General features: G+C 33.5%; 1 protein-coding gene across 1 annotated transcript in view; it reads left to right on the forward strand.

The window, feature by feature from the left end:
• The window catches only part of LOC143543846 (putative indole-3-pyruvate monooxygenase YUCCA7), an 81,847-nt gene extending 67,840 nt beyond the window's left edge, over positions 1-14,007 (forward strand). Inside the window, exons 8-10 of the mRNA XM_077036078.1 lie at positions 12,138-12,887; positions 13,079-13,450; positions 13,789-14,007. Of these exons, the coding sequence (XP_076892193.1) occupies positions 12,138-12,887; positions 13,079-13,450; positions 13,789-14,007 (1,341 nt within the window). The remainder of the gene's footprint in view (positions 1-12,137; positions 12,888-13,078; positions 13,451-13,788) is intronic.
• Positions 14,008-20,808: the final 6,801 nt, after the last annotated feature.

Below are 20,808 nucleotides of genomic sequence, written 5' to 3' on the forward strand. Positions count from 1 at the left end.
GACAGCTGGCTTGAAGGGGGACACATGGCAGATGAATAAAGAAGCTGGTATCTGAAGACTTGTTGTTAATGTTTGAACTAAAAGACAAGTTTTAAGTTGTGTTTAAAGACAAGTTATGAATGTTTTGCAATGAATGTTAAAGTTTTATATATTCCGCGAAAGTTTTAATTAACTATAATATTTAGAATTGTGTTTATGTGTAAATCCAACGCTAAAGTATGGCATCGGGAGCGCGGCCTTACAAAAACCACCCAAAAAACCCTACTTTTACCCCTTTATGTTTCCACACTCAAATCATAGGGACTAAACTGCAACTTTATAAACTATAATACACCAATCCAGTTGTCAAACCCGTTAACCCGTTCGCCTATTATTAGACCCGGTTACGATTTTGATATCTTGGACCTCAATTAACGCATCCATCATGAAAATTAAATCATTGTATGTGTTATACATACCATTTGTGGCCAAACCGACACTTCTATTATGTTAAATGAATTAAATCAAGATCTGCAACTCATAATACGCTTAGCCGAACCTAACCCTAACTCATTATACGTATAAACGATTATATAAACTCAAGTAATCTTGCAATAATCATCACCTAACCCTAGTCGTTCTTAGCCCTCTATTTAATTAAACAATCATTATCACTTACTGTTCCGTTCATCAACTGTCGTCGCCGGCCACAATTCGTTTAATTGACCTGTCATACTACAACCTAAGAGGTAATTGAATATTGTTTCCTGTTCGTCTTGACCTAATATTTAATAGCCCTAACATTAATTGATCGATTAATGAACGGGTTGATTGATGGATTTATTTAGGGTTCATAAGTATAATCTGGTTCTGTTACTGTTTGGTTATATATCTTTCTATATGATTTTTACCAACTGATCATCCTAGATCAGTTGATTTGGTTGTGGATTGTGTGTGTATCCTTTGTTCAGCCGGCCACTGGCGCGGGTTCGAGTCTCGGCCAACCCATTTTTTAGTGATTTTTTATTAATAATTTATTTAAGCAATTATATTAACATATTTAATAATTAAAATTATATTATTAATATAATAAACTCATAAACAATGTATATTGTTAAAACCAACATAATTATTAGTCTTTTTCTGAACCTCGGTTAAACACCGTATATATGTGTGTTTGTATATATATATGTATGTATCTATGTATGTATGTATGTATGTTAACTAAAATGAATAAAGGTTTTAATATTTAAAAATAGTTTGAATCTAATATATATATATATATATATATATATATATATATAGTTAATATAATCTTGTTAAATTATATATTGAGGCATGTTACAAATATTTTATAAAAAGACTATAATTTATATGGATATTATTATTCATTATTTATTCTCTAATATTTACAATAACTATTTAAAGGAAATCTTTATTAATAATAAAAATATATTTAACGATTGAAATCTCTTTGTATAAACTATAGAGTTTTATAAATATATAATTAAGTATTTATATATATTATATATAATTAAAATCATATTAGTAATGATAAAACATTAATAAATAAAAATGATATTTAAAATAATAAAGTTAATTATATATTAAAGCAATAAATGTTTTCGTCAAGAACACCCGATCAATCTTAATCTCTTTAATGTATCTATTGATTTATTGTATTCTTTGGCTATCTTTATTACATAGGATTCGTTCTTTAATACACTTCGAGCATGACGATACTTTACCGTTGTACCATATATATTCCCGTTTGCTCATCTGTTAAGGTGAGTACCACATTCCTTCGTTTTAAAACTCATTTTATATTGTTTTGGGGACATATGCATTTAATAATTATTTCTTTATTATATATACTCAAACTACAACTACTGTCACTTGTGTTTAACGATTTGTACCTTACTTGTTATGTGCTTATTTGCTTTACGTGAACCGCATTCGGAGATGTCCTACATAATTTCATAATAGTATGATCATACGACAGTCGTAATAGCTTCGTGCTTTTCGACATCTCATTTATATACTCATTGGCTGAATTGCTTAACTCATTTAACCTTGTTGCGCATTTATTATCTATTATATATATACATCAAAACTGGTGTGTTGCTCACTCAATCTTGAGATGACAAATCTACTTTATTTTTAACGCATATGCAGGTTATCGTGTGGTGTGGTGTGAAGTTAAGTCAAGATTGGAAAGAGAACTTAGGATTCAAGATAGAGAAATAAACAAGTCTTTTACATTTTGATATATGATGTTTGGTGAACTATTTGACTTTGAATGTTTGTTTTGAATATTTGTTTTTAATTGAATAAACTTAATAGATATTAAAATGTCCAATGTTGCATGATAGTACATTCAGAGTTGTGGGCAATCAGCTCACGCCCCGATATTTCCGTTGTAGGTTGGGATGTGACACAATATATACAAATTTCTTTACTAAATTGCTTTTACTAATTAGTTAAATATTTATTTTTGATTCACAACACACAGTGGACTAATGAATCCAGAAATTACATTTTGGTAATTATTTGAATGTTTATGGTTGTGTGAATTTACTAAAAACGTAAATATATTTGTTATTTTTAATTTCATGCCATTTTTGTTGCTTAATTTTTGATAGAGAATGATTTAATTGACTTCAAATGCCACAAAATACATTTACTACTAATTTATGAATGTCAAAGGTAGTTATATTATTATATGAATTAAACAAACATAGTTATTATTGTAGAATAATTTTGATGGGTGAAAATATTTAATTTCTAACAAATTCTAATAATACATTTTAGTTTTGAATTATTTAAATTTCAATAAATTCTAATAGTGCATACTATATATGGAATTTATAAGGATTGACCAACAGAAGAGGGCTAATGTCCAAAAACCTTATTAATTTAATAGTACAGGTAGAAATTATTGAAACATAATTTATTCAAGGTATTTGAGTTTGTATCACGCTCTTCCTTCCATGGGTCGTGGTTTTGCCAACAATTTAGTGTGTCTTAACTAACATTGTCATCGACTGCCAATGGATCATCTGGCACATAGTTTTCTTCGTGTAGCATTTTGTCCCACGCGGCTAACTCCTCTTCTGATGGCATGGTTGGATTTTCAACAAGCGGAGAGATTTGATCTTCAGCTGGAGAAGGGATGGGGTCTCCAACCAGTGGAGGGATGGGATCTTCAACGACTTATAGTGGCGGTTTAAAAATTGAGAAACGTTTCATTGGTTTTTTGTGAGCGAAAAGTGATAACGAAAAACGATGAGTGAAACTAAAACCTAAGAAGTGTAGTTTCATAGCCATTAGATATATTATTTATATTAATACAAAAAATTTAATAATATAACTGAACTAGTGTTTTTCTCGACTCGTTGAGCCGTGCAGGTCGGTAAAACACAGGTGTGGTAAAACCTGTGTTATTGTATAACTAAATTCGTTCGATTTAGTTACGTGTGTTATTGTATCGGAACGAAGACAAAAATAAAACAAAAATATTATAAAAACTGGGGTGGACCAATGGCGTAGCGTCGGTCGATAAAACTCGATCATTTGTAAAACCCGACAGTTATCGATCACGGGTGTTGAGGTGGTTGAGTCTACACGAATTAAGTAAAATTTCGTCATGTTCGTTACGGTACCAGAACTAAAAAAACAAAAATCAGCATTCAGTTGGTTTTCGTTACGGTACTGAAACTAAAATAAAATGCGGTGAGTCTACACGAATTCAATCGGTTTCCATCGCATTCGGCACAATATCGTGACTAAAACAAAATAATAAAAAAATAACAAAAACAAAATTCACATTGGTTAGGTTTTTATTACATTCATTACGACCAATACTAAAACAAAATACACACACACACACTACCAGCAGGGTGCCGTAAAGTGACCCAATCAGGGCTTTGCAACACAAAACTTGTTAATTATATTATATAATAATGATGGTTTGAGTAATTGTAAAATAAAAAAAATGATTTAAAGAAAAATAGTTCTTTAATTGTATGTGACCATAGAAAACTTAAGAAAAGTAATTAGTGTTTTATTAGTTTAGTACTTTAGTTAGTAACAAACCCAAATCACCATGTTGTGGATTTAAAGCCATCCTACTAATTAATCATCATGTTGATGCATAGTATATGTATCTTGGGTAATGCCTTATATGTTATTATTTTCTAAATACGAGTGTGTGAGCTCGATATTCGATTAAAGAATGGATGTGCCACGAATGTCATGCTACAAATAACAAGGGATATGTGAGATTAAATATTAGTTTTCTGGTGGTCCCAAGAAAGAATATTGAAGAATGTTAATCTGCAGGATCGAAAAGAGCCAGCAGTGTGATAAGGAGATGCAATGAAGGAAGTGGGGTGTGTGGTTTCATTTTCCAATATGAATACAACTCCAAGATGACCTTCTCCATGTGCGGTTTATCGAACATTGTCCGCCATACCCCGTGGACTTAAACTCCCGCATATCCTTCCTCGTGAACATCATGCATCGTGGCATGGGCCGGGTTCAAGAACCTTGGCAGCTCGTTGGTTTGGTCTTAATTTACGCCGATTATCTAGTTATGAGACTGGATATCTAGAAAGATATTTCACAGTGTTTTTGGTTGCATGTAAGATTAAACATTAAGCAACAAATGGATTGGTTGATGATTTGAAGGTAAAGAATTTGAATCGTGCATGCTCGTTGACACGTCTCTTACAGAATTTCTAGTAATATATTAATATTATTACTAGCAACGTTGCCACTTCCATTTGGAGCTATCTTGTGAAACTTATTTAATTATAAAGGATGAGACTCTAAAGGCTAAATAAAAACTTGCAGCCGTGAGATTAGGACTCAGTTGTTCCCATTTGTATCAATATTTTAGTTATTATTATTTGGAAGTACTTGTTCGATGTAATGGTGTTCTTAAAGTTGTTTTCTAACCACTGAGAATCAACTTTGTTAAGATAGATGATGTCGTTTTCATACCTTACCTCATCACTAGTTTTACCATAGTCCATATAATTATGAGAGTTTTATGATCTATTACATATTTCAGTACTATTGTAGTAGATAGATTTACACTTGATTGATGAGCTAAAGTTGAGGAGGATCATACATCTTTAAACACTGTTTCTAGTTGTAGGAAATCTGTGGTAATGTATTAATTGCTTCGTTTTGAAATTTTAGTTTGATGTACTTACTCCATTGTAATGAATAATTCATGTACAATTATATTCAATCACAATTAATTTTAATTGACAAAAGTTAGAACATATATGATGGGGAGGGTTATTTTGAGAACTATGGTGAGTTTTTTAAGAACTTTAAAAACTCAATTTTTAACAACACATTTAATTAAATGATATGAAATATGTGTCTGAGATTAAATTTAATTAAAAAATGAAGCAGGAGAGTGAATAATGATTGGTTACATATGCATTTTTGATAATTACACAAGTTTAAACGTTAGTTACACATGTGTAAAATGTCGATTCGGTGTGTAAAAAAAATACCGTAATTTTTTGTACCTCACTTACACTTACGTATTACAGATGTGTAAAAAAAGTTCAAAAAAAAATTTGTTACGTTAAGATCTTTCGAGTTTATAAAACTTAAAGTGGTTTTCAAAAGAAATCAATCTCCTATATGATAATTTGATCCAACCAAAAGTCATCACCATACACACGATTGTAAGGCGGCAACTAGTTGTTAATAATGCCAGGTGTATATTTTGTGTCATATATTTTGTGTTTGATGAGTTGGATGCTCTATTTGGTTGCATTATTATTTTTAGGTAAATTGGAAATAAATAATTGTATTGACCAATAATAATCTCATATTTAAAAATTACTACTAATGGTTTAACCTTTCAACTATTTTTGTTTTAATGAACATCGGTTAAGTTTTTTAATTCCTAGTTTAAACCGATCATGTTTTAGGGTTTTTGATCGGAATAAGAATACCAGTCGACAGATTTAAAACTTATATCGAAACGGCGATTCATCTAGACCGTTGGTAGTGATTTTTAAATGTGAGATTATTATCGGTGATCCATCGAAACGCCCTGCTTGCGGTGCACGCATATAATCTATATATGTTTGAACCCTCGGGTGGGGAAAGTGAAATTGGACTAATTTTGACGTTATTTTACTAATCTCGTGAAAATAACGTAAAAAGTGGCGGAAGGTTAATCAGGCATCATGTGGTGGCGTTGACAGCCGAAGACAAGGGTACATGCACCAATCAGTCGGTGTCCCGATGGTTGAGTGTTATGTGCCTTATGTCCAAGGCTTGATGCAAAACTACTGTCGAACCGGGGGTCTCACCGGAAGCAGCCTCTCTATCCCTATGGGGTAGAGGAAAGACTGTCTACATCTTACCCTACTCAGAACCTACCATAGCTTTGATATTGATGAGATATACTGAGTACGATGATAATGATGATGATATTATTATCGGCCATACATAAAATATGAGGTTATTTATTTCCAATTTGCCTTATTTTTATTCGGGCATGTAATAGTTATTATTTTTTTTCCAAGTCTTGCATTTTTTTTACTTTATATATTAGATTAGTTCGTATTTTTAAAAGTGTTACAAGATGAAAACTTTTGGAAAATGGAGTCTAAAAATGAAATTTTACAGGGATTCCAACATGGCAGTTCATTTTGCCTGAAACTGACGTTAAAGTTTGTGAGAATTTGAACACAAACTCAAGATGCAAACTTTGGATTATTGGTATCCCTTTATGGCTTTTTGTTTGGCATACAAAATACTTTGGCCAAAACGAAACATGCAAGTAATAAAGAGTTTTGGTAAGACAGGAATTAATATACTCGATACAATATATATTACAAGATGGAATACTTGTAATATACAGTACTAAGAATATTGACTATTTTAAACGATGATAAAATTGAATTCTGAAATATAAAATAATAAGAAAATTTAGTTTATAAAACTTAATTGCTAATAATATAAAGGATATATTAATAGCTTAAAATAAAGTTAATGGTCAATGGGTTGATTGTCCATTGACAAAGACAAATCTTTTAAACATCATAGGATGAAAGATTGTAGAAGGCCTTGGATTTAAGTTTCACAAACAACTAAAATTAAAGAAATTCATCATTCAAATAATAATAATAATAATAAAATAAAATAACTAGACCTTTTATACCCATGTAATATCTTGGATATTAAAATCAACCTTCACACTATACTTTAAACATGAGATCAGCAAATAAAATGTTATGCATATTACTTTGTTACCTAAAACATTTCGTAAAAGTCACATCAAAATAGTAAAATACATTCTTCAAAACACAACTCCCCTTCCCGATAATGTCCCTTGGATTTTGTGGAGATATCGAATTAAGGTTATAAATTTTTAAGGAAGTTTATAAGATTTGTGTTAGTTTTGTCTTGTGACCATAGGCTTTTTTTTCTTGACTTTTTCGTTAAGCCTTAAATTCTTTGACTGTTTTTCTTTTTTTATTTATCTTTTTCTTATCTATAAGAAAATAATTAAATATATTTTGGCCAAACTTTTATAGTTCTTATATGAATTAGGAATGTAAAAATATAACACTCAAGACAACTTTTTATTAGTTGTCTAAATCAGCGTACGATATCCTACGAATCAATGTGACTAGGTTAAAGTAGTCAACAACATGTTCTTACATTTGTAACTTTCTTAATGTGAAAATAGAGTTAACAGCATGTTTTGTGTTGCAGATTATGGATGTGTGTTTGACAAGACACTTTAGCACTGCTATTAAAACAAAACGCCGCACACTTAAAAAAAAGGTGTTATTTTCTAAAAATTAGCTTGTAAGCAGGTTAGCATGAGATTGTAAACATTTAACATGATTAATATGAATGGCATGCCAAGGCACATTTAACATGATTAAATATGAGGAGTGTATATTTACTTACTCACAAAATTGTGTTGTTTTGCTAAACGAGTCATGAATATAACCCAAGTCGACCTTTTAACCTATTTAACACGATAAGTTACATGTGTTCGTGTTCCTTTAACGGGTTGAGCGATCTTAACTTGTTTAGACTCATTTTTAAGCGTGCCATTATGTGTCGATTATATATGATCCATACACGTTTACCCCAAACACTAATCGGTTTATCTTTCTGTCTAGACATCCCGTTCTATCAACTGCCAAGCTATATGTTGAAATTGCAAACGGAATCCTTTAAGTGGACTTGTTTGCAAGAATCTTTATGTGTAAGTGTTCCAACTTAATCTATAAAGCCACTAGTATATATAACCTCCTAGAGACCTTCTAAAGTTAGTTTTTTGTGCCTAAGAGATCATCATGTGGCTTGCTGGTCTTGACGTTTAGGGTCTTCTACACAATGTAACGTGTATAGTATGTGAACCATCTGAATGTTTACTTTGTGACCAACACTCGGGTATTAGTTTTTATGGATACTTCATAGCGAAAGCAAGGAATCAACCAAGAAAATTAGTGAGAACAATCAATGACAACACAAGCCATATATGTGGAAAACCGAAACAAAAGGGAGTAAAAGCCACATGCGTCGACTTATGAACACAATACAACCTAGAATATAATGCGAAGATGGTATAGATACTAATCAAAATATAATAGAGAACAACTTTAAAGGAAAACACACTAAAAAAATGAAGAAAAAGAAGAATATGGAGTAAAAGATGGTTTTGGTGGCTAAGTACATTCATACTAATATTATGCTAGATAATCATCTGGCGTGTTGTGCCACAAAAATTGGAAAAACCTAAACATTGAAACTTGGGTGCCGGTAGAACCCCGAGTGTTGGTAAAGCCCGAGCGTTACATCGGTGAGTTGATACGAATTCAGTTAGAATTGTGTACGTTCGTTATGGTAGATATCATTGGTAAACCTTAATGTCCAAAAAAATATACTCGTCAAATTAACATATAAAAGAATAAATTATTTAAAACGACGCTTGTTTGGTCGGTAAACCGGACGGTGGTAACACCGAAGCGTTGTCGGTCCCGGGCATTGAGGCGGTAACTGGACACGAATTCGGTCGGTTTCGGCTACGTTTGTCACGAAACCAAAGCTAAAAAAGAGAACAATATATATAAATTGAGTGGACCAATGGGGTGGTGTGATTGGTGTCAGTCTGTAAACTCGAGATTGGTAAAACAGAGCGTTATCAGTTGTAGGCGTTGAGACGTTGAGTGTATGGAAATTCGGTCGGTTTTGTTACGTTCGTTATGATATTGGAATTAAAACAAACAAAAGAAAAATACATTGTCATTCTGTCAGCTTCCGTTATGTTCGTTATGGTACCAGAACAAATAAAAACCACAAAATGCTATGGACAAGTTAGGTGCCGCCAAGTGGCCCAATGGCGAATTAGTGGCGGTTTTGTCACGTTCGTTATAATATCGGAAATAAAACAAACAAAAGGAAAAACCGTCATTCGGTCAACTTCCGTTATATTCGTTACGGTATCAGAAAAAAAACCCACAAAATGCTATGGACAAGTTAGGTGCCGTCAAATGACCCAATGATGACTTAGCGGCACCAAACTTATCTTTTATATATAGTAGATAATGATAGAGATAACAGAATCAGAAATCAATAGGGTTTAGAATAGTTTAAAAACTGTTTCTTGAATAATAAGTTTATAATAATATGAAACATAACAATGAAAGATTTTCGAATATATAACATAGGAGATAAAATCCTTTTGTTGTGTTCTTTCTTTGGGTCACGATTAACAATATACTTTACTGTGATATAAAACTCTTCTATTACATATTTCTAACTCATTTTTTATATATCATAAGTCATTGAATGTCTTCCACACGAATTACCCTTGAGGCTGAATAGTACTGGTCACTCTAGCTCACTAGTAATGTTGATGTGGCTCACGTGAGGTTAATAGAACACCACACCCTGCACCCCCCATGTCACTAGTGACATGATCCGCGCATAACAACCTTCATGCTCATCACTAACCAATCAACTTTTTTCTTCTTTTTTTCATTGCTTTTTAATTTTGTTAAATAATATAAATAAATAAAATGATGGAGAATGAATACTATAACATATGTTGAGTGGTGAGGTTTAATGATGGAGAAAAATGTGAGATGATATTGATGTGATGAATGATCCAAAATGATAGAGAGTGTGTCATAACGCATAGCGTTGCATATTTAATAACTTAAGGTGTACATAAAAGACATATGAGAATACGTTTTTATTATCTGGAACCCTCATTGTTTAAACCTTGCTAGTACAGAAAGCATGTGGCAATGTCAAAAGAAAAGGTTTAAAGGTGTGAAGCAAAGAAATTTTATAACGAAATTGTGGATAGACTATTGTACGTAAAGATGATGGAATGAATATGTTATTGTAATGGGTGTTGAATTTTTTTCTTAAGTAAGGATACGTATGCAATGATGGATTTAAAACATATTTTAGGTATGCATGCATGAAATCTTTTAACCAATGTAAAAAGGAAAATAAAAATTTCAAAATCGTAACAAAACCCTCATTAAAGCCTTCAACTTAAAAATATTGGTTGGATCGTGCCTTGACGATTCAAAGAAAGTGGACGGACAAAAGTAGAAGAATGAAGAGAAGGATGAAGTTAGTAAAGAAGATGAAAAAGATTGATGTAATTTAACTATAACACCTTAAAGAATGGATTACTGAAAATTAAAGATTGGTTAGCTACTAGACATGAACAAATGATATCAGTTACTTTAGATACTAATTCGGTGTCCACTTTTTAAGGTTTCGGAATTGGTATAGCACGGTATAGTACCGGTATTTTACCAAATTTTTTTTGATTTCGGTACCGATACCATGGCCGGCTCTTGGGGTGTGCAAAGCGGGCCACCGGCCGCACAAAATTTTTAAAAATTCTCGATGTTATATATGTAGAATACCCGAATGTTTATAATCATTATTTTTATATTACTCAAACACCTTTTAAACCCCATTTTTTTTAATTAACCAAAGACTTATAGGCCCGCTAAAATTTGAAAAATGCCAAGTACTTTTAATTAATCAATATAAGTTAAATACATTAGGAGAAACGAATAGGCACGATAATAGCAAAATCGACTTCGAAGACCAGCAGTCACGGTAGCATATGAAAATATGAGTTTTTCAAAATTATAATTATTGAAATCCTATTTTCGACCCAAAATGTCTCAAGAAAGACTTAGCGGGTTGGCGATGAAAGTTATCAAGAAAAGAACATTAGAGAGCATAAACTGCTAAGAGTTAATTCACCAATTCACCAATTTGTTATAAAAAAATGTTAGAGAGCTTCACAAATCCTCAATTAGCTATTAATCTATTAAGTGTGTCGTAAACTCATTATAATATCATGAATTTCTAATTTTTATGTTAATTGCTATAATTTTAATCAGCATATAAAAATGTGTTTACATTATTTAGTATGTTAAGGTTTAAGGGGCATATTTTTTTCGGCTTGGCCGAGGCACGTGAATTTTCAGAGCCAGCCCTGTCGATCTCCATTTTACTGGTATTGAGCTCATCCCTGTTAGCTACAATTTCTTCTAGCATTTCATAAGTTAAATCACTTGCTAAAAATCAAGAAACCATTTCTATACTTTAAAATCTTTAATTTCCGGTGGTTCATTGTTGTGTGGTCACATTTTATATATGATTTGGGTTTGCCAAATCAGTGTACGCTATATTCATGGCCCCGTTGCTCTCCTCTAGGCTTGTATTCCGGTTTTGGAATTCTTTAAATGTGCACATTGAAAGATAAAGATACGACTCTCATAATTAGGAACTATTTAATTAATAAACTAATAGTAGCTTATCATAGGTACCACAGAAAGCAAGAAAAAAGCCTAGAGGTGGGAATAACGTGTACACCTTTTACTGCATGAGTTACAACTCATGATTTAGATGAGAAAGGTTGAATCACATACACATCATTCAGAAAAGGACATCTTTTCTTTTGCTATCATTTTCTAATCCCAATCACATGCACACCCTATTTATACCTCTCCATCCACTTCTCACCCCCTCCACACATTCCTTTTCCTCTCTCTAATAGTTTGATTATTATTCCCATACTTAGAAACACATAGCTACAAGTGTTGCACATTCTTCCAATATAGAAGTTGCCTGTCTCACTCACAATTCACAATCTTAATTTCTACTCTCCTTTAGTGCATTGTACCTGTTATAACAATAATCTTCATCATTGCCAGACAATGGTATATCAAGCTCTTGAACACGAGGAGTTGTTCTTGCGTCGTTGCATGCTTGTCAATGGGCCAGTCATAGTAGGGGTTGGCCCGTCTGGTCTTGCAGTCGGCGCAGGTCTCCACCAGCAAGGGGTTCCCTTTGTCATTCTAGACCGCGCCGACTGCATTGCTTCTCTCTGGCAAAACAACACCTATGATCATCTCAAACTACATCTCCCCAAACAATTTTGTCAACTACCTTACCTCCCTTTCCCGCCAAATTTCCCTGAATACCCTACAAAATACCAGTTTATAGAATACCTTGAGTCATACGCCAAGAAGTTTGAGATCAGCCCGAGGTTCAATGAGTCGGTCCAATCGGCTAAGTATGATGAGAGTTGTGGGCTTTGGCGTGTTCGGACGGTGACTAGTAATGGAGAAGTTGAGTATATATGTAGGTGGCTTGTGGTGGCAACAGGAGAGAATGCTGAGAAGGTTGTCCCAGCATTTGAAGGCTTGGATAAGTTTGAAGGAACAGTTATGCATGCTTGTGATTACCGGTCCGGTGAGGCCTTCGAAGGTAAACGAGTCTTGGTGATTGGCTGTGGGAACTCCGGCATGGAAGTGTCTCTTGATCTTTGCCACCACAACGCCTTTCCGTCCATGGTTGTTCGAAGCTCGGTTAGTTCCATTATTATTATTATTTCTTTTTACCAGCAAAACGAACTTTCATTAAGTTAAAACAAAACAAGGACAAAATCAGCAAGATGTTGAAAAACAATATAAGTTCCATTAATATTATTTACAATCTTTTAATGATCAACAAATAATTTGTTTATTCTAAAACTTGTTTTCTTAATCATAATCAACAGGTTCATATACTTCCAAGAGAGATTGGAGGGAAATCGACTTTTGAACTGGCGACTGCGTTGATGAAATGGCTGCCATTAAAGATGGTTGACAAGGTACTTCTTGTTCTTGCAAGATGCATTCTTGGAAACCTAGAAAGATATGGGATAAAGAGGCCTTCAAAGGGTCCTTTACATCTCAAGAACACCAAAGGGAAAACACCTGTTCTTGATATTGGTGCATTACAAAAGATCAAATCCGGGAAGATTCAGATAGTTCCAGGAATCAAGAAATTTTCATTGGGTCGGGTTGAGCTAGTCAATGGGGCAAATCTTGAAATAGATTTAGTCATTTTCGCAACTGGGTACCGCAGCAATGTTCCTTCTTGGTTAAAGGTAATAACTTTAAAGTAATGCTAAAGATACACCTTGCGGCCCTACTTGTTATACGGGGATATAACTTTTGGCATAATAAACCACTGTAATAATTTCAGAAATTTTTTATACGAGTTGTATAACTTTTGCAAACCATTTTAAACAATTTACATAACAGCTCGTATAAAACCTTATTTATGTTAACACGGCCGTATGACATTCATCACATATCATAAAAGCCTTATAACCTTGTACGATACGTAAAAAATGTTGTGGATAGTCTGGCTCTAACTTTATGACAGAAATCTTGAAAATGAAATACCATTTCTACCCTTGAGCTAAACATATGTGTTCAACAGGAAGATGGTCTGTTTTCGAAGGAGGGTATGCCCGTAAGACCGTTTCCAGAGGGGTGGAAAGGGAAAGCAGGAGTTTATGCAGTTGGGTTCACAGGAAGAGGTCTTTCTGGTGCATCTTTTGATGCCATTAGAGTTGCACAAGATATTGGCAAGATTTGGAATCAAGAAACCAAACAAACCAATCATTATGCCAGTTTCTTGAGATCCAAGATGCAATAAAAGTATAAAGATTCATAAATAAATCTTAACTGTTTAAATTTTATCGTTCTTTTTTATTTTTCGGTTTTGTATGCTAACTGGTAAAAAATGTAACAAAAGAAATACAGCCCTCTCCGGATAAAGTCTAGACTCCAACGTTGTGTACAAAAAGGAAGACGAGGCTTTCCTCTTTCGGACCTTTTTTTTGTTGTATTTTATTTCTATTTCATAAATATAACTTGTTTACAAATGTTCTGATTTGCTAATTGTAGGTAAATTACTCTTCTATACAAATAAAGTTATGATTAACTAGGGGTTATCCAATGATAAAAATTTGATTTACCTCAAAAGAGGTCTTAGGTTAGAATCACGTGTCCAATTACAATTTTCCGATGCGAGCTACTACTTACCCCACCCCGTTGGTTTGTACATACTACATTGGCAGTGTCCATGAATTTTCCAGTAATCAGTTCTCATTGTTACCAAAACTGGAAAAGCGTTTAATTATTGCTATACTTTGCGTCACCTTTTTAAACAATTAGTATAAATAAATCGAGTTGATAATTAATTAATATGTGATTAGTATTATTTGTATTTCTTGATTTTAATGTCTACATTATTAATGGATTTTTTGTCACTTGTGGTTAATTGGTGATGCGACATGACAATATAAATTCGTCGGACATCCAAAGACATGTAAAGAAAAATAAAGGGATATTTCCTACAATACAAGGGCAACACATAATGGTCCAGCATCTTGTAGTTAATAAAACATATGGGCTAGAGGTCCACACAGGGGGGCCACTGCTATTAATTTAGCTTCATACTCGTGACTCAGACTTGCAGGGGGGGGGGGGGGGGGGGGTACTTCCCACTGCACATTTAGAAAGTAACTTTACATAATGTTACTTAGAATGGAACGAAATTGTACGGTATCCTCATCCTTCTTGTCAACAGCATGTTCCATTCTGAACCCCAAGTGTAGTGTGTATATATGGATTTCTAAAGATTTTTAATTCAAGAGAGAAAATTCTAAGTGACATCAAAAGTATTGTGGTGACAAACCCCTAAAACACATACCAACATGGCATGCCAATATGCCATCTAACACTTTATTCATATTAGCATTTATAGGGAGATCACAATTCATCAAAACAATCAAGAATGATAACAAAAGAAGAAGAATAACACCAAATGAAAATCTGAAACACGAACTTATATTATTGAACGAAAAACGCTATTACAAGACATCAATTTTGTTTACATAGCCACGTATACATAGACAACCGACATAGTTATACCTATCGGTTATAACTACCTCCCTAGCAGCTGAATAACTACCTTGGTAGTTATATATCTAACAAATAACTATTGTAACCGTCTAAATTTACATACAGAATCATTGACTCACAAATATCACATAAACGACCCGTAACCTTTGTGTCAAACTTGATCACACAATTAAGGATTATTTAACTCCTATAGCATTCCCATAATGTATTCCCAAAATATGATTTTATTCAAAACATTCATGCATTTTTCACTTAATGATCAAATCTTACATAACGATACCGAAAAAAAGGGAGATGAAAAAAAAGCCCACCGCGACTCAATCGTAGCCTTCCATCACTACGGGTACCACCATCTAAAACATCTCACAGACACACAACTGTAGAAGGCTAATTCAAATCAATGATAACACTAGGAAGAAGTTGTTAGAAACTCGATATCATAAACACAAGTACGCAAAGAGATTAATAGAAAAGATGAAACAATAAGGGTGGATCAAACAATAATAATCGATTGAATGATCTTGGTGAGTTTTACAAAGATACATAAGTTGTTTATATAGGCTAGGAAGAGATGACGGTTGAGCAGAAAACCGTTATAAACGGTTATCCTGTTAACCAACAACCTCTCCAACTAATCCTAATATAAATACTTATAAATATGTTACAATAAAATAAATAAAATACAAACTATTAAATAATGTTTATAATTATCTAATATTCCCCCTTAAACATTGTTAAGTTCAAGAGGGGTCTTGGGATGGCTTGAGTGGGCTTCCTTTACTGCAGCTGTTGCCTTCGCAAAGTTGAACTTCTTCCGTTTGATTAACCTTTTTGCTGTGTTCCAGTCTCCCCCTAAATAACGTGCATATTCTTTTTCGTTAATCCCGTCGATTCCTTTGACTTCAACTTCAGGGGCATCCTTTGTGTTTGAGAATGTTTCTTCTCCTTTCCTTAACCGTTGGTTCTTGATATATTGATATCCCCAATCCAAGACATCAAGATATTGAACATAGAGCATTCGAACTAGGTTGCAATCTTCATAATCCAAATTTAAATCTTTTGCAATCACGGTCCACATGTTATATTCTGTAACTCTTTGATATCCCCCTTCCATTTTAACAGTCATGTAGAGATCAAATAGTTCCACTCTTTTATCCATTTTAAACATTGGTGGAATTGGGCGATCAGAAATCATTAGATAAACATGCAAGAACCAATCTACCATTTGTAGAAACTTATTTATGAATGCTTCATGATGGGACCAAACTTCTTTTGTTGTTTCGATTAAATCCAACAAGGCAACACAATCTTTAAAAGAAAAAGTTAAGATCATTTATCAAACTGTCTATTTTGTGAAAGCGAGTTTGATCTTGACATAAATCCAGAAATTTAAAATACTCATTTAGATATTCTTGTTCAAAATCATTATGATCTGATGAATTTCCAAGATTAACTAACAGTTTTGTGTTGTCAGAAATAACTTCATGAGATTCTTTAAACATGCTTTTGAGTGAACACTTATTTCCCTCCATTTCAATCATAATCCCTTGAAGTCTTAATTGATGTAAACTTAATACGTTTTTATCTAAATTAGGAGAGTAGTAGACACTATCAATCCTAAACTTGTTTCCATCAATATCTAAGAATATTTGCCCAATACCCCTAATAAACGCAATCGTATTTCCTCCTATTCGGGTTTCTATCCCAAAAGACTGTTTAATGTTCTTAAACTGAGAAAGATTACCCGATATATGTTGATGAAAACCTGTGTTAACAACCCAGATTCCTGACCATAAACCGTTCTACGTGCCTCTTACGATGTATTCTTCTGCATAGTCAGAAACATCGTTCTCCATCTGTGTCCCCGTATCTATTGTTTGGCGGATCAGAAGTGTGGCATCATCTTGGTCCCTTAGTTTGCACCTATGGATTAAGTGCCCTGGTTTCCTGCAATAATAGCACAACCTTCGTGTTTTCTGAATTTGTTTCATGCGGTTCATGTGTCTTCTTCTTGTGTTATCCATGATCAAGATTTGTGATTTTTTTCGTGAGTGATAGAACTTGGCTCTGATACCAGTTTGTTAGAAACTCGATATCATAAACACAAGTATGCAAAGAGGTTAATAGAAAAGATGGCTCTGATACCAGTTTGTTAGAAACTTGATATCATAAACAAAAGTATGCAAAGAGATTAATAGAAAAGATGAAACAATAAGGGTGGATCAAACAATAATAATCAATTGAATGATCTTGGTGAGTTTTACAAAGATACATAAGTTGTTTATATAGGCTAGGAAGAGATGACGGTTGAGCAGAAAACCGTTATAAATGGTTATCTTGTTAACCAACAACCTCTCCAACTAATCCTAAGTTATATCCTAATATAAATACTTATAAATATGTTACAATAAAATAACTAAAATACAAACTATTAAATAATGTTTATAATTATCTAATAGAAGTAGCCATTGGGTAAGTTAGTTGGGTCAAGGTTTGTGTTGGTCGATCTTTACCTATTCGTACTCGAATGTCAGATTTATTTGATTGCTTAATGTTTAGATTGAACATATGATTGATTACTTGATTAGTCTATCAGATAAAATTTGAAGTGAGACGAAACTTGTTGGTTGGAACAGATTCGATAAATTCGTCATGCGGATGATGTAATGACAAAAAGAAAATTAAAATCGGCCTGAAAATTTTCAATACGTATGGAAAAAGTTCAAAGTCCGGCATTGTATGGGAATCCTTCCATAGGTTCCAAGTTTACTTATATGGCTTCACAAGCACCCCTTCACGGGTGATCTACGGGCGCTGGTTTTGTTTTTTTCATTTGGGAAGATAGAAACTAATTTATTTGAGTTAAGGGTATGGACTTTTCTTGAAGGAACATGTGATGCCACCAGACACAAGCACAAGGCAAATACATGCAAAATCTATCATTTATGTTATAGATTCCCCTATACCTACAACAAACAATTCTTTCAAATATTCATCTAATTTTTTGCCCACAGAAAATATAAATAAAATGGAAATAAGCAGATATAGAGACAACCCATCTGACTCCCCATACTGTACATTCAAAAACATGCAGAAATAGCCCATCTACATTTGTTTATGATATTCTATTTGCATGTTGAAAAGTCCAAATTTTGTTGATCATATGCAAAGATTCTGAACTCAAATCTTGCAGTTGTGTTCCAGCTTGCAACATAGGAGTTGCCTGTGTCGTTTTCTCATTGAAACTTATGAAGATTTTACCTTATCAATGTTCACAACCTGGTTGTCCATCTGATTCATCTATGTAAAAACATAGAATGCCCATTCCTACCAGGAGTGTTATGTAGGGTTACATTGTTTGGCACTTGTAAATGTATCCTAGTTCTGCAGCTTTACAGATACATACATAGTGGTAAACTTATTTGTTATCATATCCATTTTGAAAATATAATATGTAATGATTTCCACAAATTCTGCGGTATGGGTTCTTGAGTTGAGAAGCTAGCAAGTGACAACGTTTAAACCATAAGAAAAAGGTCTAGTGTTACTTCGGACATCTCATTAAACCAATAACTATTAAATCTAAAAGACTTGGAAACGAAAAACAAACGCTATTGATAGATAATATTTTGTGTATTGAATAACTGAGAACTAGCTAGATATATTTTATACAAAGAAAATGCAATAAACAGAATAATAAATTGTCAATAACTATCCAAATGTTCAAACTAGTTCTTAAATAATGACTAAAAACCAAACTTACATGATAAATCAAGTAAAAATAAAGATATAGAAAATAAACTCGGCTACCAAAATAAAAACAAAACGGCCGTAAAAGACATGCAAGGTTTAAAAGTTACGAAATCTATTTGATGCTAGTCTTTGAACCATAACTCTTGTTGGAGCACAGTGATCTAAAATGCATACTTCAAAAAATTTCTTTTAAAAGAGAAAAACCATGTTCTAATATAGTCCATTGAGTTCATTTATGTGCATGCATGTTGAAAGTGTGAAGATCAAAGAGCCGATCATCACTTTCTGTGGATGCATGTGCACTATTGACAAACAAACAACCGCACATGAAATCAAGAAACACTACAAATTAAAGTGCATTGATTCCACTAGTTAACAATAGATAAAACAATGGATCATATCTCAGTTACGTGGAAGCACCGATGTATTCTGAATAAACTTCCCATCAAAGAGATTTTGTGTCCCAAAATTATATCATTAAAAATGTGCATTGCATAATTTTCTTTAAACGCGATAAACTTAACGTAGTCACACCCGTAGCTTTTCGTAGTTAGAATTGATATGCACAGCGTTCCTCCATAGCCAACAATTACATAACAGTGAAATCTGGTACAAATAAAATTAAACTTACAAGTAAGTACAAATAACTAGAGTAATTATTTTTTTATTATACTACAAAATAAAGTAGAGTAATAACAATTACCGTATTTCAAAATTCTAGCAAGTGATAATATTTACTCTAGTTATTTATGTGTTTCTCGCGTAATAGTCGTTTATATTTGATCTAAACACCGCTTAGATATATATTAAAGGTGCACTTAAAAGTGTGTTCACCATTAGCAGACGCATGGCTTAGTGGCTCAGAAATTTAAGCATCAGCTTACCTTAGACACCATGTACCATGAGAGCTCTGAATCACGTCACGTTGCACAATCAACAGAAATAGCCCTACAAAATAATGTATGATAGATTGAGTACTATGGAATAATCAGAGGGCCATTCGTCGGGCATATTCCATATTGTGTAAGAACGGTCTGACGCATTAGTTGGCCTTCATAGCATAATAATAAAAGTAAGAAGAAAACAATCGAAAAGGTTAAAAGTCCATCTGGTTACCACCTCAGTTTCATTACGTCCAAAATATGTTTCAATTATCTCCACTTTGTAGCGAGTCAAAAGCCATGTAGCACGGTAACAGGTATGGGACTGGGGTACAACCGTACAGGGATGATACGGGTACGGGGAACGGCAAAACTTAAAAATCTAAGATATGGGTATGGCAAAGGTACGGCAAAAAAATATAAAAAAGTAAAAATATATTAAACAAAGTCCAAAATAGATATATACTGATGTAAAGTATAAACTCCAAAACAAGTGTTCTCTAACTCTTGAATATGATCCTTGTTCGGTTTCGCTGAAAATGTTGCACTTAAATTTTCAAGCTCCTCCTAATGTGCCGTACTTTTTGATTCTAGCCACATATTCCTGCAATGGAGGTTCTTCTACTGTGTAGATGAGCATCCTTGTGTTTCTTGAGAAGCCATATATAATCGATGATGATTGATGAATTGAGAAGTGAAGAGTGAAGACTACTTGAAGAGGTAGGTCCCAGCAGAGCCCAGTTGGACCCGCAAGACTCACCTTGAAGAGGGACGTTTGCGCAAGGACCAACTGGTTCCGCAGGACCCACCATGCTCAGAGATGAAGACCTTACGCGCAGTACGCCAGCTGTTCCCGCAGGGAAAGCCTCCCAATGGTGAAGTACCCCGCCTGTCCC

Source organism: Bidens hawaiensis, unplaced genomic scaffold (assembly GCF_021521415.1).
Source record: "Bidens hawaiensis isolate Kalapana, Puna unplaced genomic scaffold, B.hawaiensis_p1.1 tig00000888_1, whole genome shotgun sequence".
Taxonomy (NCBI): domain Eukaryota; kingdom Viridiplantae; phylum Streptophyta; class Magnoliopsida; order Asterales; family Asteraceae; genus Bidens; species Bidens hawaiensis.